The sequence below is a fragment of the Plectropomus leopardus genome, chromosome 9 (assembly GCF_008729295.1).
Source record: "Plectropomus leopardus isolate mb chromosome 9, YSFRI_Pleo_2.0, whole genome shotgun sequence".
Lineage (NCBI taxonomy): Eukaryota > Metazoa > Chordata > Actinopteri > Perciformes > Serranidae > Plectropomus > Plectropomus leopardus.
In genome coordinates, this window is record NC_056471.1 from 28,936,342 (window position 1) to 28,960,608 (window position 24,267).

A 24,267-nucleotide genomic window follows, 5' to 3' on the forward strand; every position below is an offset into this window, starting at 1 on the left:
ATTTTTAAAATGTGTTGAGTGTATTTCCAGTCCAGTTTTAGTTGTTTTAGAGGTTAACTTGAAAAAAGTGACACTGTTTAAAAGAAAATTTGTCACTACAGTACTGTAAAGACGTCAATTACTTCAAGAAAATTTGTGAAACAAATCCATTACACATACAAATATAGTATATTGTGATTTAATAATACATGGGATCTGTGCAGAGATAGGAAAAAGAGGAGGAAGAGGGGAGTTTGGAAAAAGAAGAACACTGTTGGGAGTCAGATGTTGCCTACTTTTATGAGTCTTACAGCTGTTGTGCTCTTATAAACTCTCATTTACATACTCAACAGTAGGGCTGTTGTTTAAATCATGCATCAGTACTCAATGCTTTATATCTGAAACAGTTCTTAGACAGTACTTCTAATTAAATCCTGTTTCAGCGTGTTAGAGGCAGGACACATCAGCACACTTTGTATTCTGCAGGATAGTTTCAGCGCTCTGACAGAGTAAAGCCTCATCCAGTCACAGTGTGCTATATTTGTGAAGGAGTATTGACTTTAACCATGTGAAGGGATTGGACTCCAGCAGAGGAAGAGTTAGCTGCCGTTGCGTTGCACCAGGGCCGTCTCCCCTCTGTGCTTTTCTTTCCCTGGGAATAGGAAGCAAAGCATGTTCACACTAATGATGCAAATACCCAGCATGCAGTTGTTACACACAGTATTTCCTGTTCTGTGCAATTTCACCGCATTGCCTTCATTCCTGGCGTTCCCGCGGGGGTTCTGTCAGTGTACCCGGTTCTTCTTGGAACACTGTGAAACGATCCACACTTAAGAAAAAAAAAAAGCGGAAAAAATTGCGGCAAGCGTCATCTTCCTCCTGCCTGCCTCCAGCCCCACCCTGTTTCCTAAATTTAGACTCGCTGTGTTTTTGTTTCAAAAGACTGCACTGAACTTTCGCATGGCCCGACATCTCCCGTCGCAACTCTCCTCGCTCTAGTACCATTCCTGTGGGAAGGATGGAGCTGGTGCCATGGCAACCAGCAGTCCCAAATGGGCTCTGCTCGAGTGCACTTAGAAGTACAGTAGGGAAAGGGAGCTAACTTAACAAGAGTGCAGCACGCCGCTGCCGCCGCCGCTGCTGCTGCTGCTGCTGACAGAGGGGTGGAGGGGAGCAGAGCGACACAGGAGCTGAATCTGGGCGGATGCTAAGCTGACATAGCAAGCTAATCTCCAGCATTTAGAATGCCAGGCAGCGCTCAGATTTTCCTCCCTCCTACCCCGAGGCGTATTTAGGAGGTGAGAAATGCACCGAGGAGAAACTCGGGATTGAAGAAAGGAAATCTCTCCGGCAGGCAAGGTTTTTATTCAGCTTAGTCACTCCTGTGAAGGCAAATGTGAGGCTAGGTAGGAAAACATCAGAGGAGCCACTGAAGGTTTCAGAGCTTCAAACGTGAGAAATGCTGTGGACAAATCTGCTTTATTCAAGGCTGAGATGATATTTCCATTATTGATTGCTCTGTTAATGATTAAAAATGATTGTTTAGTCTCTAATGTGACATAAGATGCCGAAAAATGATCATAGCCTCCAAGGTGACGTCTCAAATTTCCTGTTCAGTCCAACATATTCACTTTATAATTCTATAAAACTGAGAAAAGTGAAACCTCCTCAAATTTGAAAAGCTTGAACTTGGCATTTTTGCTTCATAATTGACCTAATTGTTTATCAAAATTGCTGTCACAATTCTGTTGATTTATTAACCCGCTCTTTTTGGGGGGTGGGGGGGTTAAAAGAAAAATAAAAGAAAATAACCTGAAAATAAGTAGCAAAAAGTAAAGTGAAGGAAAAAAAAAAAAAAAAAAAAGAAAATAACCTCAACAAGTGCCTGATGTTTTTAAATATATAATAAGAGAATTATAAATAAAGTTTTCTGGATATTTTTTCCTCTCTTCAAAAAAAAATCATATCTAATAATACCCCCCAGCTGATTTTCAGAGCATTTCCTTGTCAACTATGTTTTCCGATGTTTTGAAAGAAATCGAACCAGTTTTCTCAGGATTTAGAGGTTTAGAGGCATCTGAATGCAGCCCAAGAAAACAGATGTCAATCCAGGTGTTAAAAGGTTAAATCCTGCGGTCCGTTTGTTTTGAAGAGGAGGAGACCCCTGTGGATACTTCAGCTCCCAGTAAAAAAACTTCTAAACCTCTGGATCTTGAGTACACATATTTAACAAAGTACAAGTACCTCAAAATTATATTTATATACAGTACTTGTACAAATGTACTTAGTTACTTTTCACCACTTAAACAGCGCTGCATTTGAAGATAAAGGGCATGAAGGAAACAATGGTAAATGGCTGGTTATTTGAAGATTAAGTTGTTCAGCAGCTAAGCTCTGCTTTTGTGTGCATGATGAGATGTGATGTACCAATGTCAGCCTCCATCCTCAGTGCTGCATTAAATCCTGAAATAGCTCATGTTGTGAGTGGCCTTCATTGTCAGTGAGAGATTGTTCTGTGCCACCGAGGTCACGGGTTCGATCCCGACAGCGGGCTGAGTGTCTGCGAACAGCTGCGTGAGAACTGAACATGCTCAGTCATTGTAGGTTTCTCTGGAGAGTGTCCGCTTATTACCTAAAATATAAATGTAATTGTAACCCGGTAGTGGAAGTCTCAGTGGGAGTGCTGACACACACACACACACACACACACACACACACACACACACACAGTTCCCCCCGGGCCCTACTCTCTATTATCTATATGAACTGAGGATTATTTGGCTCTCAGGGTTCAAACATAATGCAAGTTGTTTTTCCAGCGTGTAAATACAGAGTTTGGCCTAAAGTACAGAATTCATGCAAATGAATGGCTTTATTTGGATCTGCTTCACAGTTACTATCACTGAGAGAGAAATACTGTGGAGTGTGTTTGTTAGATGTATAGACTGTTGCATTAGATGATTACACTTACAATCCGACTGTCAAACAGTCTTGATTTATTCAGCATCTTTTCATAAAATGTTTTGTGATGTGCTTGACAATTTAAACAGCACAGGCTCAGAAAATATGAAATGAAATTATTATTTTTTCTTGTAATGTTTTTGGATCTGGATCTTTGTGTGTAACCTTCTGTTGTTGGTTTATTGTGAGGCTGTTTCAGAGCCAGGAAAACCTATAAAATATAATAACACGAGCGTATGTTGTTGACCTTGAGATTGTGAAGTATCCTGATATGAATGATGTGAGTTACCGTTTGATTTTCTTTTTTTTTTTGCACTATTCGTGTTATTTGGTGTTGAATTTTGTTGATGTTGGTAACTTTCTGCTTATGAAAGGATGTTATTTTGCCCTAAATAATCAATAGTGATTGGCATATCCATCCACTGATGCCATTTACAGGCAACACAGAAGCAGTTATGGGTCAGCGTTTGCTGGAATCACTTAACTTTAAAAATATTTGGATTTTAAAGTTATCAATTCTGTAACCTGGCTGAAAACAAACTGTACAGAAGCATTTATCATCCATTTTGTGTCTGTTTTTCTGTCGTGATTTTTGTAACTCAGGGACAGGAAGATGACCCCATTCTTAACCCTGCCTACAAAGCTGTGATTGACTCGCTTATTTTTGAGGCCTGGAAAACAGCCAGCAACAAGCACAACAGCTCAGTCTACCTTTGTTACGTGCAGGTTGTGCAACACGGCTGCTAGGAAGTCCACTCATTATACAGCCTTTCCTTTTTTTACAAAGAAACAAACAACGGCGTTATAACACCACCCAAGTGATTTTAAACAGCAGCTGTTGTTCCAGAAGCAAAAGAGGCGTGACCAGCAGGAAGTGTAACTCTAGTGTAACCTAAAATACACGTCAGGCAGCTCTTTTTAACCAATAACACAGGCATAACACGAGAATAACAATTATTTACCATCCCTGTTCCATGACAGCTGATTCTGTCCTCTGCTTAGAGGGTAAAGACTTCCTGGACCGCTTTGTCTCCCCAATTTGAAAACATTTACAGTTGCTGTTTTTCTTCAAGTTAGCTGTTTTACGTCAGATACTAATGTGTTAAAATAATGCTGCTTGTGTTTGAGCTGCATTCGTGTTTCAGTTCCCTCCAAAGAAACTGACCTTTGCAGTAATTCTAAGATAAAAAATGACGGTTTTGGCTTCACTTTTAATGTGCTTCTCAGATTTATTGCCACAGACAAAGACCACACCTACCACTACAGATTAAAAGCTTTTGATTTAAGGTATGATGTAAGATAGTCCTCTTTTTTTTAAGTTTTATCTCCATGTGTCTGAAGGAAGGTTTCCTCCTCTTCTTGTTCAAATTATCTTCCTATAATGTCACATTTTTCGTGAAGAATGTAGCTGGACTCATCTTAAATGCTTGAAAAGGGACACAGCTGCCAATGTGAGCTTACATTTTTACTTTGCCGCTATTAGAGGTAGAGATCCAGGAATTTAAAAGGACAGATATGTATAAAAATAAAATTCTGTGTCAGCAGAGGTGCCCTGGATAAATCAGCGAAGTGAAAGAGGACAGTGTTTTCGATTCAACACATGTCTCCTGTGTGCGAGGAGCAGTGGGTTAACACTTGGGTGCCTTGTTCAAGAATGGACACCAGTTATTTTTTCTAGCATCACTTTCTCTCCGTCTGGCTGTCGTGCACAAACACACACGCGCACACACACACACACACACACACACACACACACACACACACACACACACACTTGATCTTTCTATATTCTCCCTCGCAAAAGGCTTGTAATCTGTATTTCTCTGTATCTCAAACACGCTATCTCTTCCTCTAATATCACCAGCCATTTGTGCTGTCGATCTGCCATACACGCACACACACACACACACACACACACACATACACATACAGATTTTCTCCCTGATCTCTCACTCTGCCACTCACTTAATGTCTCTGTGCTGTCACTCACTCTAAAATGAAATGCTGATGTGGCTTCCTGGTGTTTACTGAGCGGCTTCACTCCTGATTTTATCCACAGCAAATTATGATAATTTCCAGTATCTCCTCTTAACCCTTCGTCCTCCTTTCTCTCTTCTCCTCTGCTCTCCTTTAAACTCCTCCTTAACCCCAGACACCCCAAACTCTTTGAGCAGATGAGTAATATTCCCCCTCCGGGTTTACTCGGTGGCCAGTAGAGCATCCGAGACTCCGAACAGCTGTTCTATAATTATACAAGCAGCAGGAGGCAGACAATCAATACTCCTTTTACTCTTTTCCTCCGCCCCGGCGGCCTGGCGGTTAGCGAGGCCGCCCTGTAATCAAAAGGTCACAGGTTTAATCCCTGCAACAGCCAATGTGTCCATCAGCATCCGTGCTCTCTGCTGGAGTGTCCTTGACGGTGACATTGCTCACTCATCTTCTGACTACTTTTTGATTGCTTTAAGACTGTATGTGTGAGGAGAGATATTGCAGATAAGGACGATTCTAGCACCAGTTTTTCTGTTGGAGAGCTCTTAAATATAAACTGTTTAGCATCTGTCTGTGTGAGACAGATTCTGAGACTATATTGTCATAAATGAATGTAAAGATAAGCAGTCTCCACATGTTTGTACTGAAGGTTTTATAGCACTTCACATGAATTTTACACCTCCAGGATTGGGTGCCAATCACATTTGAACTGATAGTTATACCAGTGCTACTACGGTGAATTTGGCACCGATACCAAGCGATAGCTTTTTGTGGTACTTAGATCATTTTGAAATAACAACAATCATTTATTTTTTTAAAAAGGTGCAGTCAACAGGCAACTCTGCTCCCCTGCTTTTTTTCTAAACACAAAGTTTCTGTCAGTCTGCTTCTCTCTTTGTTTAGACACAACTGATAAATGTGTGGAAAAGTCTGTAATTCATAAAAACACAATCAGTTTATCAGTGTATTTCTAAAACAGACAGACATTTTAAAAAAAGACCAAATAGATCGATACCTTGAGCACAGAAATATATTCAGCTCACAGGCAAGCCAACGAATCTCCATGTCTGGCGTCTTGTTTGGCTTCGTGGCTTCAGGGTGCTGGGCGAGGCTTCTGTCCTCGGTCTGAACCAGGCGTCCTCAGCCAGGTGCACTCTCAGGTGCCAAAATTTGGCACAGATTTATGTAAATGGAATTGATGCTCAGGTGTACAGGCATAATCTAGTCGGTGTTGTTGAGTTTGGTACCTTAACACTCATCTTATCTCACCTGTTGTTAGAGCTCAGGAATTAATTATATTTGTATCAGATTTTAAAAAGTATACTTCAAAGGGATAGTTTGAAAATTGGGATTTTCTTTCTTGCTCAGAGTGAAATGAGAAGATTTATACCACTCTGGTGTTAAGGGAGACCACTGGTCTTGTTCTCTGTTTGGAGGGTAAGGAGCTCCTGAATCTCATTGTTTCACTATTAACATTTACGGAGTCTGTTCTTCTTCTCTACTGGCTTCACACAGTTATAAGTATAGTTCATTTTACATAGCTGCGTTTCCTTTTTTTGTGGTCGTTTCCATCATATTCCACCTAAATTTGCATACCTTGTGACTTTGTGGTGACTTGTAGTTTTCCCTGTTGGGCGTATAGCATATACGGTGACAGGTTCACCTGCATTTGACTCACGTATGTGCAATTTGATTGACGTCAAACGCAGCCCCAATGATGACAGCCTTACCTGCTTTCCATACAGCCGTTTGATAAAAGACAGATTTAAGAAACGTTTCCGTCCTGCAGTGGTTTGACTTTTGAGGACTAGAGTCAGTCAAAATACAGGACATTGTCTCTGTATGTGGGACACTGGAAAAACAGTGAAAATGCTGTGTAGTCTCACAAAAAGTGCATAGAGCCAGCAGCTGGTTAGCTTAGCTTAGCATAAAGACGTGAAACGGGAGGAACGGCTAGCCTTAAATTTGTCCAAACTTAACAAAGTCTGCCACCCAGCACCTTTAAAGCTCACAGCTTGACAGGTTTTAACTTTTTTTTTTTTGTTTGCTCATTGTTGGGTTTTTTTATGACTACAATAGTCGGAGTATTAACAATGGTTTTAACCCTTTGAAAACTGGATGGACATCAGTTTTTCTGTGCTGCATTCAGACATCTTTCACAAGTATTGAAACCTCTGAAACACAAGCAAATTGTCTTCAAAAAGACCAAAAAAGAAATGAGCAAATTGCAAGACATTGGCAAAAGGTGACAAGAAAACACCCTGATTTTTAAAAGGAGAGGGAGAGAAGTTATTAGAAAATTATCAAGAAAAAAAGAGGACATGTCCAGACATCTGTAACAGATTTTTAGCCCTTTTTTTTCTGGTAATGTCCTTGTATGTTTTTGTGATATGCTTTATATATATATATATACATATATATATATAGTAAATTTTCCTGTAAGATTTGCTCAGGTTTCAAAGGGTTAAAGGGCTGGGCTAGCTGTTTCCTCCTGTTTCCAGTATTTGTGCTACACTTAAATAACTGACTGCTTGCTCCAGTTTAATATGATATTGATCTTCTAATCTGACTGTCAGGAAGAGATCAAATACGGGTATTTCCACAAAATATTGAGCTGTTCATTCAATAGTATTTTGTATGAAGATATCTTATCCAGCCTGCAAATCTATAGCATTAGCCTAAGCAGCTAAAGTGTGCAGGACTATTTTTATCTAAGTGAGCTTAGTGAGATTCAAGTGTATTCTTTACATTAGATTGAATTTAAATGTACTGATTTAATTTAAATATATAATTTCTCAATCTAAAACCCTGAAAACCTACTTTTTGTGTAGAGAAGTAGAAAGTTTGTAATTATGCCTCAAAGAGATCCAGAGCGTTCTCCACGGTGGTCTCAAGTGTTTGACGTAGTTGTGCCAAAGGTTTCAAAGTTAATTTGGAAAAGATAAGATTTTTTTTACGCATCACCTCATAATTGGAGTCTTATTGCCTGTTTAGAGGTCAGAAATGTCCTGCAGTGGTAATGAGGAGGTTGGGAAGTTGAAGTGATCTGTTCAGTAATCTGCAGGCATGCTGAATGGAAGGATGTGTGTGCAAGACAGAATAATAATGTATGTGTGTGTGTGTGTGTGTGTGTGTGTGTGTGTGTGTGTGTGTGTGTGTGTGTGTGTGTGTGTTCCCTACCTGTCCTTGGCTGTAAGAGCAGTGAAGCAAAGCAAAGTAAAGTAAAGCAAAGTTGGATTTTCACCTTGAAAATTCATTAATCTGCAGAGTCCCAGAAGAATTGAAAAGCCAGCAGGTTTATATAAAATAAGCTTGTTTTAGGATCTTGAGTGAATGTGGAAATAAGTTTTATTGCTGTAATATAATGTCATCAAGTAATAATACTTTGTTGTAGTACTGCAGTAAAAAGAAAATGACCGAAAAAATTGTGTTAAAAAATATCTGTAACATAATTTTAAATATGTGGTTTTTCTAAATCCCCTAAATTCTTCCATGTTGCTTTTTACCCCTTTTCTCCATTTTTTCTGAAAAAAATGCATCAATTTCCTCATGGTTCTAAGGTTTAAATAGTTGCAAAAGGCATCTGAAAGCAGCACTGGAAAATCGATACCGCTCTTTTCAACGGGTTGTGCACAATAACTTTAACTTATTTTTTTCGGTGATTTTGTCTGTAGTTTGACTCAAGTATCTTTTCCGGCACTTTATCTACCACTGTTGAACTGTCTGCCAAATAATTCACTTATTAAAGTTTTTATTCTGACTGGACACTGAGTACGTTTTAGGACTAATTACAAGATTTTTAAACAGAATTTTGGGGCAAAGTCACAAGCAGCCACACATAGTGTCTGTCACATGGAGATTTTTCTCAGTTTGCTGCAGAGCTCTGCATTTTAACATGTCGGCGAAGCTTTCACCTGCTATTTCTTACAACTTCGACTGGCAAGCGGCATGTTTGATAACTTTCATCTCCTCTGCTTCTTTCCATGGCTCTCTCCTTTAACCCTGGCTCCCAGGAATGCAATAAACCTCAGGTACCGTATATTAACAGTGTTGTTCGTTGTGTTTACTATATGTGTGAGTGTGTGCGTCTTCTAGCTGTCTGTGTTTGTGCTTCTGCTGCTGGTTTTTATCTGCGTCTGCTCCCCATTTGTCGTATCTGTAGCTATTGGTAGACCCCCTTAATAAACAACTCCCATTTGTTGGCGTGGAGGCTGATAAAAGAGCCAGCACCACACTGCAATTGTATTACCACAACATCAACAACATGAATTCTTTTAGCTCTGATAAAAACAAAAAAACTCTGCTTCCATGTTATCCTGCTTTTCATCAGAAAAATGCCCGTCGTGTCGCTGGGTGATGACACAGAAACGATAAGCATCACGCTCGCAGAGCTTATGGGCCTGTAAACTGAGATAATGGCAACAATTTAACTGATTGAGGTGCATCATATCTCAAACACTGTGTCTCTGTGCTGATGTGCTTGATAATGGTATCGACTGTCTTTCGGCTGGATTATTATTATCCCCGCTGTGTGGGTGTGGTTCTGTTGGGTCTTGATGATCTACTGATGGCACTGTTAATGTGCTAAGTGTTTGATTATGATGGCTCTGAAAGACATTTATCCAACACAGCTGTTTAAAAATGTTTCTGCCATTTGTGCTGCATGAAAAGATAGAATCACCATTCCTCAAACTGGTCGGGAAACAGTGTGTGTTTCACATTTCCTCGCAGTGTCCGAGCAGAAATGGATGTCGAGGGAGAGGTTGAAAAAGATCAGAGCTCAAGGTGTCGAGCAGTCAGACCTGCTGAGAAACGGGAGAGCAGAGAGAACAAACCTGCCACTCTCGGCCGCAGAAAAGCCGAGCTCCTATTTTTAGAGCTGTCCTTTGTGACAACCTGCTCTGCTTCAGTTGTGCAGATACAAAAGCCTCAGTTTTGAATAGACATTGTGTAGGAACCGCAGCGGTGAGAGAAGACACGCTTCATTGTACACCTTTTTTTTCTGGCTCTCTTGCCTCCTGCATTCCTTCATATTTGGGTGTTTGTTTGGAAGTACTCAGGGGAGCTGTTTGGGGCTGCAGCTAACAATTATTTCAATTTCTATTAATGTGTCACATTAAAGATCAATGAATTGGTTTGGAATCATTTGGTTCATAAAATGTCATAAAATAGAAAGCTGACAGCTTGCTTTGTCTGACAAAACCCAAAGATTTTCAATTTGTGCTGACTTGAGAGGCTGGAAGTCGGGAATTATTGGCATTTGGGCTTTAAAAGTCATCATTAAAATACTTGCTGCTTAATTTTTTCAGCTTTTGACTAATTGTTTCAGCTCTAGCGCTTTTACGATATTTCTAAACCAGTAAAAACGTTCAGATGTTTTGTGGGATTGAGCACCAGCGTGTCTCTTCCCCAGCTCAGACACCAAAAGCTAAATCCATGTTTATAGTTATTAATAGTAAAATATCCGACCGACTTTGACGGAAATAGAACAGATATTTTTGGGAGTGTTTATACTCGATAGCGCCGCTGAAACGTGCCGAATGAGAAAAAACGAGCAGCTCGTTTACATCTGGCTGTGGTTCATTCCTCTGCCGTTGTTACAGAACACGCTTACTGACATTTGATTTGCTTTTCATGTCAGTTTTGACATTCAAAGACCTTTTCTTTTAAGTTGAGTTTTATCAAAAGGGCTGACAGATGACATTTATTTCGATGGTAATAAGCCGGCGTGGTGAGGATAACAAAGCCTGCTGTGTTTGTTTTATTGTTGTTGTTTGTGTCACTTAAATGTGATCAAAATCTCTCACAGCAGAACTGTTTGATGTGTCGAGCTGGTGTAAGACGACGCTGCAGGAGATACTTGAGTTATTAATTCTAATTCTGCTTGTCTGGTTAAATAAAGGGTTAAAATATGTTTTGTATGAGTCTAAAAATAACATTTGCCGTGCTTCATGTTGGGCGCACAGTCCCCTGGATGCATCTTAATGTTGAGAAAGACAAGAACATGAAAGACTGTGATCAGAGTGGATTTGTGTTTTTACTTCAGCTGGAAACAGCAGTCTGACTTACACACATAAAGAAAAGACTACAAATTATATTATTGTATTTAAATGTGGATGAAGAGGAAAATGGAGAATTGGCCACAATTTACCTTCTTCTTGCATAAAGTTGCATGTGATGAACTGTTGCACTGTAAAGATGATATCAGTTAACTCATCAGGTGCCACATGAGCCGTTATTGCTCACCCAGAGATCCTTTTGTATCTGTCGGGTTCATGTGATCATGGAAAACCTGCAGAAGTCGTAGAATTTCACAATCACATTTTACAGGCCTGGAAAAATGGTGTAATTTAGTAAAAAGTTTTGGAAAAGTCATGGAATTTGGTGTGAAATGTAATAATTACATTATTCTTTCATGCATAACTTTCACTTGTAACATAATTCTACTTTTTTTTTCTGTAGCTGTCACCATGACGTAGCTAAATTATGTTGGAATAGAGTTCTATCTGATATGTTTGAAAAAAAAACTATTATCAGTCCTTGAAAAGTTATGGAAAATGTTTGGAAGTTTGTCTATAAAAATGTTTTGGAACCAAGTCTGACATGAAGCACCGTCCATCAAATTAGTCTACAAAAGCAGTTTTAAATCTGGACATAATGACTCATCAAGGAAATATTCATTCTCCACCGTCGGATCTTCTGTTTCACACATCAACATCTATCACCAAAGCTGTTTTTTATGAAGTGTCATTTTCTTTTTGATGTGGCTTTTTTCCCTCATGGTTGTATTTAAAGTGACATGGTAGTTTGTGGATGTCTATGAGACTGTAATTTCTCCAGCCCTAAAACATGTGTTGTGACTGCATAACTTTCTGGTTCATTGAGGTTACTGTTTGTGGGAAACTGCCTCTTGTGTGATGGATTTCATCCTGTGTGGTTTAGCCAAGTTTTGGTGAATCAAAGGATGTCACAGCTGCTGATATCCTGTTGGAAACTGATGCCATATGGAGGTCATCCAGGTTATTGTCCTACACCTTTACAAGGGCTAGCAGGATGCTAGTTTAGCTGTTGTGCATTGTTCTCCATCTTTCCTCGATGTTTACTGATGTTTACATTTAAAAACCTCGACCTGGCAGGCCAGCAGAGTCGCAGGAGAGGAGAGTTTATAGACCGGTGAGTTGATTTCCTCATCCCAGTAAGTGAGTCGCAGTCAAACACCACCACTGTCCAAAGTCAGCCACGAAAAGCACCACCAACACTGAAATTTAGCACAGATTTAGCAGAAGTGACATAGGTGTCTGGAAGCACATATATTTTATAGAGTCGCCCCTCGAAAGTTGGAGATTAGAATCATCTATCCACTGAGATTGCTTCAAGTCAAGCAGAACAGTTGCTGTGCAGTGTATTTCTGGGGATGTTTTGGTCCCCAGATTTTGCTGTGGAGTGAGTGGTCTTAATGTTCATGCTACTCTTTGCAGCTGCAGACATGCAGGCAGCAGCACAGACGAGGAGAGAGAAGAGACCTTCTGTTTAGAGGTGGTGAATTTACAGCTCAAAGAAAGTTACTACAGTGGAGTCTCTGGCTTTGTTTGATATCTAGTGTCAGAAAAAAATTTGTTGCACATCTACAACCCGTAATTAGCACAGTTGGCTTGTTTACTCTATTATGTCTATTATGTTAATGTTGCTGTAACACTGAACGGAAAACAAATCTTCAAATATTCACATTGAACAGCCAAATCTGATTTGACTGGCATAATTCTGTTGCGTACAGCCCTTATATATTTATTGTCCCTAGAGGATGAATCCTTTTCCTCTTGTTGGCACCATGAGGTTAACATTTGTGATTTTAAGTGATATGTCTAAACAACGGCTGGATGTATTGCCAAGAGATCTGCTGGAGATTTATGTTTCCCTCACAATGAATCCTTGTAACTTTTGTGACCTCTTGAATTTTCTCTTTTGAAATCGTCATAAATTTGATTGACCTGGTTATGAATGACTACCTGCAAAACTACTAATTTAGGCACATCTTGTGTATAGTGCTGGAGAACAAGGTCAAAATTATACCTGCTAATCATCATGGTGAGACGCATGCTGATGTTAACATTTAGCTCAGATTTCTTTTCTCTCTGTTTCTTCCTGATGTCGAAAGCACAGAAAAAAAAGAACATTAGTGAAGAAACAGCAAGGAGAAACTCCGCCACCATCATTTCACAGTTAAAGACTTCCAGTTCATCACCTTCCAGTTAGTCTATAACCCGATCCGGAAACCTCCAGTTACTGATCAACTCCTCACTCACTTTCCACCAATCTTCCTTTGACACTTATTCTCCAGGAGCTTCTCTTTTCATTCACTTTTTTTTTTTTTTTTTTTGATTTATGCACCTTGTAGCAGGTGCAGGGGCACGACAGATGTTTCGCCCCTGTGAACCTACAAGTGTAATCTTTTAAACGTGCCTGGCTGCCTGTGTTTCTGCCAAATTATTTTCCATGCAGCGTGCAGGTGACAACAGCTTGATAAATGAAATAATCCCTTGGGCTGCGGCGGCTATGAAAATGTAGTCTCTTTATTAGATCATCTTTCTCGTTCTAACAATGCTATTTAGAGCCGCCGTAATGGGACCGTCTTCAAGGATTAATGCACGGAGCTGGCAGTCAGGAGCGCTGTGTTTCCTCTCGGTGAGGCCGCACGTTGGTTACAAACAAATTCAGTGAACAAGTATAGACACAGATCAATAAATCAGAGTACGCTGAGTTTGATCCTATAATAGCCAGCGTGTGTCTGTGAGGAGTCAAGTAGTCTGTTGAAGTCTTCTTGGTGCTGAAAAACTTTCTGCTCTCTCATCGCAGTAGATGTAGGAAGTTTCTTTGTGTGGTGATATAGGGTTTAGTTTTGTTTGTTTAGACTCTGATCATTCCTATAGACTGTGAGATATTCGACTTGATGTTTTTTTTCGGTGTCTTTTGATTTCCTGGTCTTACTGGTTTAGAAAAATCTCTCCTATTTACTGAAGGATTGCTGGAGTCAAAACTTTGCAGTCTGTGTTTTTTTTAGTTGTCAAAAAATCCTACAAAACACCAAAACATACAACAAATTGATCTGTGTATCTGTAATCTTTGCCTCTGATTTGAGCCATAGGGCTCCATTGTTTTATTAAAAAAAAACCTAATTTATTCACATTGTCGCATTTGGAGACAAACTTTTTCATTGCCATGAACATGGACACTAGTTGATGTTTTCCACACCAGTGCACCAAATATGTATTAATCCACAGTTGAAAATAGTCCCTAATAAATGCACAATCTTATCTTCGGGTAAAATTGAATAAATATTGCAGCACTCAGCTGTTTTAGGAAAGTATTTTTTTAACTCATTGGGCCCAACGACTATATTTAGTGACCCCTTTCTTGAAAGAAAAAATAAAAATTTCCGCTGTGGGGAAATGGGTTAAAATAAAACTGCATATTTGTGACCAGTTTATAACGCCTTGCATCTCTGAGGAAAACAAGTCTGCAGGTATTCAAAAATAGACTTGCACATCATTGAGTTTGGCCTTTTCATGGGTTTTGTTAAAAGAAAATAGAAGAACATGGTGCTAGAAAAAAATCATTTTCCACACCACACCCCGCGTTAAATTTAACAGGATTGTTTTAGTCTTCACAATAATATCAGCTGTCAAAACTGTGTGTAATCTGAAAATTCACTCACTCAAAACTCTTTTCTGAATAATGTAATGTTTTAGTGTGAGAGAAAACCAGCATTTCTCTATGTTTTGTATGCATGTTCTACTACTACATCATTTAACCCCTTGCTCTAGATCTCAGGCTGGTGCTGTATGGATATGAGGCACTTTTAAGTCCCAAAACACATTATTTTGGGTGAGGAACTGAAATACTAGATGAGGAACTACGCCTCAGACATGTGGTCCAGATGTGACAAAGTCAGTTGGCTTGTTTACAGTTTCCTGGTCACGCTGAAGGTTTTTTTCTGTTGGTTGTTTGCTGTGTCTGTCACATTGACTCACATCATCACCAAAATACTCAAAATGTGAACCGCTCTCTTGTTCTGAATTTCATTACTTGAATTGCAAAGAGTTGAATTCAGGAATTGAAGGAGGCGGGTGGCAGATGTTGCCATGTACTGATGTGTTTTTCAGTTGTCACCCTTGAAACACTTGCCTGTGTGTGTGTGTGTCATGTGTGGGTGCCCGGGTGTGTCATCCAGCAGTGTAATGAGGTTTTTATGGCTCTAATGCTACGCCTCAGCAAGCAAAACACCATCACATGGCCAACCCTACAATTGCATTGCAGCCGGGTTCACAGACTGTTTACAAATGGCAGCTGAGGCGCCGCCCCCTCCTCCACCTCATGCATTTAGCACACGCTGCTATTGAGCACGAGTGCATTAATGTTATTCTCAAGTGGTGTTTTTCACGTCACTGTCACAGTCCACTAAGATCGATGTTCCCCCGCCTCTCTGCCTTTACATTTAGCTTGTGATTAGTCAGTAAAAAAATGATTAATTGGCTTGTTTGTTCCTAGAAAGCTTTAAACGAAGGGGGTTGGGCAGGAAAGTCTGATATTCCCCAGACACGACCCCGTTGCTGCGGTGATGTAATGATGCCCTCGTCCTCTTCCCCCCCTGGCAATTGTTGGAGACGTTAATGACCGGGCTGCACAGCCAAGCACCTGAGCTTTTTTGTTGTTGTGATACATTACATCATGGCTCGGGGCAGGAGAGGTGATGTCATACCGGGTCGCCAGCCTCCCTCCCCCTCACGTCCTCCCACTCAGCTCCCCGTTACTCTGACTGGAGCAACTCCAAAACCAGTAACGCTGCTTGCATTGTCTGAGGCAGAGCGGACAGGCTCTGTATACCCACCATAACAGAAAGCTGCAGCCTTAGTGGTCTGCCGTGCATGCACAAAAGAATTCATGTGTCAAACGCTTTATTAGCTTTATTGGTTCAGCAGTTTTTGTTTACAAGTGTGCATTGATCACATTCATAAACTTTTTTATATTTGTGGGAGGTTTTTTGTTTTGTACAATTTTTGTGCAATTTTGACCTGATTTCACTCAGAATTCGCATCATGATTCTTGCATATGAATGTAAATAATGTAGGGCTGCAACTAACTATTATTTTCAATTAATCTGTTGGTTATTGATTTGTAGTTTAAAATGTGAGAAAATTGTGAAAAATATTGAATGGTGTTTCCCAAAGTCCAAAATGACATCCTCACATGCCTTATTTTGTCCACAGCTCAAACATGTGCAGTTCACTCTAATAGATGAGTAAAGAACCCCAAAATAGTTGGTGAATCGCTTAACATTTGACAGCTAATCAATCAGCCCTTGCAACTCTAGCTGCAACTAGTAATTATTTTCAGTACTGGTATATTTTTAGAGCTATTGTTAAATCTATAAAATGCCAAAATAATAACAATCCTAATAAATAGCAAATTGCACCTTTATATCCCGGTATATTCTGCAAGATTTTCCTAAAAAACAATATATAGACTCAGTAATCCCTCTTACTGATTACTTATGTCCCACTAAAGGTGTGTGACTGTGTATCTATCTGCAGAGACTCTGCCTGTATTTTCTTCTTATTTGCTATGTTCAGGACATTAATGGGAAAATCATGTAGGTGAAGTCAGACTTAATCAAAAAAGATAGCAACCAGCCTGGCACCTGGCACTGGCCAGGCCATAAGCAGCACCTGTCAATTTCTGCATATTATACTTTTAAAAGTATACACTACAACTGCGAAAAACAGCTTAGATCAGATAAGTTTTGGTGTCTTCACGTAATGAATAGCCGAAACAATTAACCAATCATCAAAAAAGTTGTAATTTCAAAGCTAAAATGATGGTTTAGTTGCTCACATTTCTAAATATGCAGAATATTGCAGCTTTGTACTCCCGTGTTGTACTAAAAGAAATGGACTTTATCTCTCTTATTTCTTCAAACATCAAAATGACAAGAAAATAACAGCAAGGGAACAAAACGGCAGAAAACGATTGACTCCATCAAAATTCCAGAAAAATGGTGTGACAACAAAATGACAACTACTTTCTGAGGTGTGACACTGTGTGACGAAGTGTGCTATAAAGTGTAAATCATGACAGCTCGAGTTTGTAATACGAAGTCCGCTGTGTCTCGGTTGTGAACTGATTGTTGCTGATTATTCTGTGATGTGGGACTGCGGCAGGTCTGTTGTTATTGTCTCGGTTGGCCTTTAAGCCCTCCCTTTGTTCCCTGTGACGACTGTTTGTCATTCAAAGTGCCGTCTTCATATCTCTGTCTGTCAGGAGAGCTTCATATATGGGGCCTTATATGTGTCCAATATCTGGAGTCTCTAGAGGCATGACCTGCCACCTAAGCACACACACACACACACACACACACACACACACACACACACACACACACACACACACAGTACACACATATTTTTTGCTCTCACGAAGCAGAAATAGAGGTGTTTGTCTTTTTATTTGCCGGTGACGTTGCTGCTCATTGTACTACAGCTGAGTGAAGGTGAAGTGGAAGTCTATTACCACTTCTACTCTCTTCTCTTACACACACACACACACACACACACACTCGCCTCCCCTCCCTCCTCCATTTCGCCTTGTCTCGTTGCTTCCGTCGCCACAGCAACTGAAAGCCCCGGAGGGTGTGTAGGGGGCTGGATGACTGGCTGGGTGGGTGCAGGGGGGCTCGTGCTCACACAGTTGCCATGGCTATTCCAGCTGAGTGACAGTGACAGAGTGACATCATCGCTGCCAGGTCCATTTTTGACACTTTTTTCTTCCAAGAAATGATCAAAATTTCCCCTCCTTATGTACCCCTTTTACTCACTCTCTCAAGAGGAAGTGCTGCTGTCTTCGTTTCTGTCTCCCCGCCCAGGAAATGGCTTTCCCTTCATCCCGTTGCCATGCCAACCGGCTCCAGCCGCGGTCTCGTGCCGAAGTGAGCGTGATAATGGCATTACCCGCACTGCACTCTAAAATCTGACAACTTGATCTTGCTTAAAGTAATCTTGATAACCAATTGCCTTGAAAAAGGAAAGTAGATATAACTATCAATCTTAATTTATACACTATATCTAATTTTTAAGTTTTATCAAAATGCAGCTGTATTTACTTAATGTTGTGAAGTAGTTTCAACTTAAAAATGATGAATGGGATAAGCTTGTTAGTAACTTAAATAAACCAAGTTATTCTGACTTCACTTGATCATGACAAAGAGGATTTTTTAAATTATGCAGATACGAATATGATTGGCTAGTTTGCAACCAGCAGAATACAGATATATTTTAAGTTGATTAAACTTAGAGAGATTGGTTTAATTAAAGTGAAAAGCGATATGTTTTCAACTTTTTAATTCTACCCCCACCTAGCATCACCGAGTAGTATTATTGTCACAAAGACTAGCAGGATCGCTTTCTGTTTTCCTCAGAGCTTAGAAACTATCCACAGACAAGCGATCGACGCTCATCATCATCAACACACAACATTTCAGAGAAATTAAAAACACGTTCACTGAAAGTGAGGTCTATTTGTGATTATTTCAGATTGTTCTATTTTATTTGTTTTAAGTAAAAAGAAACTGATTCTGTTACCTAGCATTACTTGATTTTTACTGTTGCTATGGACTCCTTTGGTTGCGGATCATCTATGGCATATGTTATAATAATTGCTCATATGATGTGATGTTCATTTTATACTCCCTAGAGTAACTAATAATTGACAATTGCAAAACAACTCATTGACTGGAAAATTCTCCTTTTGCTGTGGATAGCTAGCGCTGGACAGTTGAAGAAAACAGCATAGTTCTCGTTGTTGTGCAACGGTTGACGTATGTCCTTTTGCGTCTCAAATTGATCCTTCATTTTTCCCTGGAGATCGTACCTGAGGAGTGGCAGAATTACCCAGTGAAAGCTAAGCTAATAGCACACCAATTTTCACAGTTTTTCGTTGTTCTTTATCCATCCATTGTGCGATCAACATCAAATTCAGAATTAAATGTTTAAACAGAAACGTTATCTCTATAAACTCCTTTTAAGTTGCGACAACTTCACAAAATCAAGCTCACCAGAAAAAAAAACACAAATTAAGATTAATTGGTTATACTTACTTACAATTTTCAAGGCAATCGGTTTCCTAGATTTTTTAGAGTAAAATCAACTCGTCAGATTTTACAGTGTGTGCTCCTCTCCTCCCTCCATCCCTTCATCCTGCTATCACTCATCCATCTACCTTTTTGATTTTTTTCTTTTTTATCTTCCTCCCACCTCTCGACTGCAGCTCTTTGTGTCATCTCTCCTCCTCACTTTCATTTTCTCATCCGCCCTTCTCCTCTTTCCGTCTGCGCTGGGGGTGTTGTAGGCCCTCCAGAGGGGCACAGCCATCTCTGCTCTTACAGCATCACTTTCTGGCAGGGAGGAGGTCCTTACTCCCCCACCACCACCACCACCACCTCCCCTCCTCCACCCCTGACACACATCCACACATCCCCCCCAGCTCCCGTTACAAACAAACCGCTGGGTTTAACGCACAGCACCTCGGCGGCGGCTGCAGGCGTCTTCGTATAATGTAATGGTGCATAAAGGCGTTTGTGCGCGCGCTGTGTTTTCGTGTGCTTTACTTTCGGGAGAGGGAGGGCAGAGAGATAGAGAGAGGAGAGGCGGAGGGAGCAAACGTGAGTGAAAGTGTTGTCAGCCATTTTTTCTCATCTTTTTTTCTGTTTTCTGCTTTATTATCGGCGCGCTGGTGCTCTCCGGCTGGAGATGTGATTGTCAAGTGCGCGGAGAGAGAAATAAGCTGCCTTCGCTTGGATAAAAAGGATATTTTTCCCCCCTCTTCTCTCCTCCTCCTCCTCCTCCTCCTCCTCCTCCTCCTGTGTGGTTTTAAGATATTTCTGTGGGGAGCAGCGGGGAGGCTGGAATAAACGCAGAAGCTGGTGTTGGTTTGGAGGGTCTAATCAGGCCAAGGAACAGCGGATACTCCCAAAACTGTCAAGCCGCCGCCTCCTTCCAGAGAGACGGTGCAGCCAGCCGAGGGAGGGGAGAGGAGGGCAGGCGGCTCGGATGAAGATGGGGGTCTGCGCTGTCGCTTAGAGCCGCTCCGGGATGTTAGATTTTAGCCCGGTGAACATTTTTTCATTATGAAACCATTAGCAGCAGCAGACAGCAATGGAGTCCCGAGCCAGCAAGATAAAACTCCGGTAAGTAGCCTATCGACGTGCAACGTCTTCTCTCCATCTTTTTTTTCTCCTCTCCCTCATTTATGACCCACTAGATATGATTACCGGCCGTATAATGGATGTGCATCGGATTTCTATCGAGCCTGCACAAGATGAATGAACGCAGGGCAGGCCAAGGACGCGACAGAAACCCGAATGGGCGCACCAGAGGCTGATTATTGCCCGATGAGCCTCCGATGTGTGTCAGTGTGTTGTACTAGAAACGGCCGCCATGTGCTTGCTGTCATTCGCGCGCGCAGACACACGCACGTTCGCGTGAATTTTAAGGAGTCTATTGATCTGATAGGCCTTATAGTTCGCGATTGTAAAATCAAAATATCGATTAGAAGTGACAATAAATATAGCAACCAGGTTAATAATCATTCTACGGCGCATATGGATGCGTAATAATGATGGTTAAAGGCGCACACACACACGTCCAGCGGTGCATGTGTGTTTAACGACCGCCGTCTCTGCCCTCATTATGTTTTTTACGACGCACCGAGATGACAATATTTGATTGTAGCTCCATATTAAGTGCCCGTGAAATTAATCACGCCAGGTGTCTTTTGCACCGGAGAGAGAAAAAAAGCACAGGCAGGAGATCAGGGTGGATTGATGGGAGGTGATGTCATGATGTGTGCAGCTGCCCTAAATTCAGTTACCCCACCGCTTAACCTCTACAGGAGCTCTTACAGCTGTGTAAAATGTGTTACTTTAAAAGCAGAGACCGACTTAGTTGGCATGCAGTTGATATTTTCGTGCGTTTTAAGCGTTTTTGCGTCATGCTGATCACCAGCTGAGGCACCAGTCTGACCCTGCGGATCTGCTGCTGCTGCTGGTGGCGCTGTCCGTGGTGCTGGAGGCAGCCGGCAGCTTACAGCAGACACTCGGAGGCCCTGAGCCTGATCTGCACTTGAACGGTAAACGGATTGATCGGCTGTCAGCGCCGCTGGCATCACTCACACGTCGAGACCACACACACACTCACATAGACACACAGAGGCAGGGCTGTAAATCACACTGATGGACGGTTCCTGGATCGCAGAGCACAGATGCCGAACGAAAAATCACCTTAATATTCCTATAATAGTCATAGATGTGTCACTGTTGATGACATATCTCTTCCGGCTGCCTCTCAGTTTGTACAGAGAGGCCTTATAGAATACTAAGAGCCGCAAGAATCTCCTTCTAGGAGGCTTTTTCTGTATCTGATTAATATCTAAAACTTTAAAATTGCACATAGAGACATCTTTTTATGAAGCAGAGTTGATTTATCTTTCAAAATGGAAAACGTACTTTATCTGTTATGTTTTTTTATTTGCAATATGTAGCCAAGGCATCTCTCAGATGTGAATAGTGACATTTCCTGTTACAGCTCTGTGATTTTACCAGTGCATACAATTAGGGCAGCAACTAAAGATTATTTACATTGCCCATTATATTCTTAATTCATGGAATATACTTGGAGCTATGAAATGAGAGAAAATGGTCAAAATCTTGATCAGCGTCCAGGACGTGTCCTCAGATGTCCTTTTATGTCCAAAATATGTAGATAAACTGTTCACTGTCATAAACATATTCATATTTAGGAGCTGGAATAAAAGAATTTTGACTTTTTTCTTTAAAAAAAAATCCTCAAACCAATTGGTCAATTACCAGATTATTTGGAGCTTATCCTAATAGTGGCCAAGTTACCGATTAATCGATTTATCATTGCCACTCTACTCACAATGTCATGCTCAATTGTAAGTTTAAAACACCTTGTAGTGTTGTCTATATCGATTTATTGAAACATATCGATTGATAATATTTGAAACCGTATTAATACTGTTTTTTAGCAGCATTGATACACCACTTTCTTGATCTCTCTTATTGGTAATGTTTTCTAACATCATCCTGCTGTTCTGAAAAAGAAAAGTCATCATTGTTATGCTTTATCCTTGTTACATTCATCTTTTAATAAAAAAAAATTACTTGTATGCCCTCAGTGTCAAATTTTGCCCTGCAGTAGCGAAAATGGTATTGAGTTTAGATATTTTTCAAGGTATTGAGTCAAAGTTCCAGCATCATGAAAACTAACCCTTTGCTATTAACACTGTTAGCATTTCTTGCTAATATAGTTTGACTGTAACTATCTGCAGTCTTTATGATTTGTCTGTATTTTGAGTAAAATTCTCACTGAAATGGATCTTTCAACACTGATTTGGCTGATTTTCCAGTAATATGGAAATAAGCACTCGGCCAAGCAAGTAGTAGCCACTCTACACACTTAAAATATCCTTGAAATATTTATAGGGTTATTACTTTTAAGAGGGTGAGGCAAAACAGCATGTTTGCCATCAAGCAACACATAATCTCACATTCCTTTTTCTTTATCTTCTCCCGCTGCTCCTTCATTAGATTTTTGTTTTCTTATGTTTTTAGCAGGCTTGTGTAAATATTCATTTATCCCAGCGGGAAACCCACCACAGGTAGTGTCAATAACAGCCACCAGATCTTATTACAGCCGTGACATCACCGCAGTAGGCCAATGACCATTGGCTGCTCCTGTCTGTAATTCCCTGATTGTATATCTTTCCTCTGGAGACCTGTGATTTCCATTCTTATGGCTGCATTTTATCTTTACTGCAACAAGGCGCACGTTGACTCACACCGGCCCAGTACAGTTCATGCAGATTTATTAGGTTTTTTTTATGGACGTTTATGGCTTTATCTTTTGGTGATTGCTTGGCCGTGAATGCTGTCGTCTTATCTTTGAACATTTTATGGAATTGACCTGAACCTGAATGTTTCAAACTTGCTGGGCTTGGATAGTAAATCAGATGGAAATGTAATAGGAACTCAAATACTGAAATAACACATTTTTCTTTATTTACTTTAAAACAATGATTAGTCATTAGTTTAAGGTCCACACATTCACTAAATGACCACATATTCAATTTTATTTAATGAAATCTAAACATCATGTTGGCTTCAGACCCAAAGAAATTAAACATAGTAAACAGAAGTGGTACTTCAAAATAAAAGCTCTGCTCCAGAAATTAAGTGTATTTCCAAATAAAGTGTGTTTTTTACAAACTTGACATTTTTCCAAGTCACTTGCAGTCCATTCAGAGTGGACCAGAGACCCAGCAGTTGGGAACCACTTAATTCAAGTATTTTATCATCGTAAAGCCCACTCCTTTCAATGTTGAAAGAAGCAAAATAAAACCAACAAATCCCAAACAATCACCAACGGTGACCTGGTTGGTTGAAGTAAACCTTTAATTTACCCAGTTAGATGTGAAAATGTTCTGACTTTTACATGCTAGAATTACTGGGGTTTTTTTATTTTTAATGGAGTCTGGTGAGTTAGGAAAATGGAGATTTTGAGGCTGTTCCTGGTTAAACAAAAACAATCTTACTCTTTAACAAAATGTTTATCTTTGTCGGGATCCTTTACGAGGTTGTCAGACACTTACAACAACAATGTGACAAAAATAAGCACTTTTAGTGGAAAATTGTTTTTCCCATTTTATTTATTTATTTAACCTTCATGAAGCCAGAAAGAAACCTCTTGAGATTAAAAATCTCCCTTTCCAGAGAGTCTTGGCTAAGACAAGCAGCAACAAAAGTTAGAGACAAATGACATAGAACAAAAACACAAACTCAAAATATATAACTCCAGAACAAACTATTTAAAACCCAAAAGGAACACAAAATGAAGTTACTACAAGAAAGTACATTAATATACAGTATGCTATAAGTGGGCCATCAAAACAAGAAAAATGATAAGTTCAGCTAAGATGCACCCTGACATTAGTAGGTAGGAGATGACATAAACTTGTCACATCCTTTATAACCCCCTTAATAACTGGCAGTAATATGAACACTGTGTAAACAAACATACTTTCAGGAGATTTCTTGCACATCCACTGACACATTTTAGACATTAATAATAATTGACACCTGGAACAACAGTGATTGTAATAGCAGTGTAGTGGACTGTATCGCTCATTGCAGGTCATCATCACCTCCTGACTGACTGTTGTCTTGCCTGGTTCTGACTGGTGGAGCTGTAATACAGGAGGGGAAAGCCCAGA

The 24,267-nt window shown here is 40.2% G+C and overlaps 1 protein-coding gene across 10 annotated transcripts in view; it reads left to right on the forward strand.

Annotated features, from left to right (window-relative positions):
* Positions 1–24,267, forward strand: part of rapgef2b (Rap guanine nucleotide exchange factor 2b) — a 148,222-nt gene that overhangs the window by 78,560 nt on the left and 45,395 nt on the right. For 6 of the 10 annotated variants that reach the window (XM_042493533.1, XM_042493539.1, XM_042493535.1 and 3 more), the window contains one exon: positions 8,943–8,960. The exons of 3 other annotated variants lie outside the window; for them this stretch is intronic. In XM_042493533.1, coding sequence (XP_042349467.1) covers positions 8,943–8,960 — 18 coding nt within the window. Of the gene's footprint in view, positions 1–8,942; positions 8,961–19,892; positions 20,165–24,267 lie in introns of those variants that run through there. One more of the 10 variants, XM_042493542.1, reaches the window with a different exon arrangement.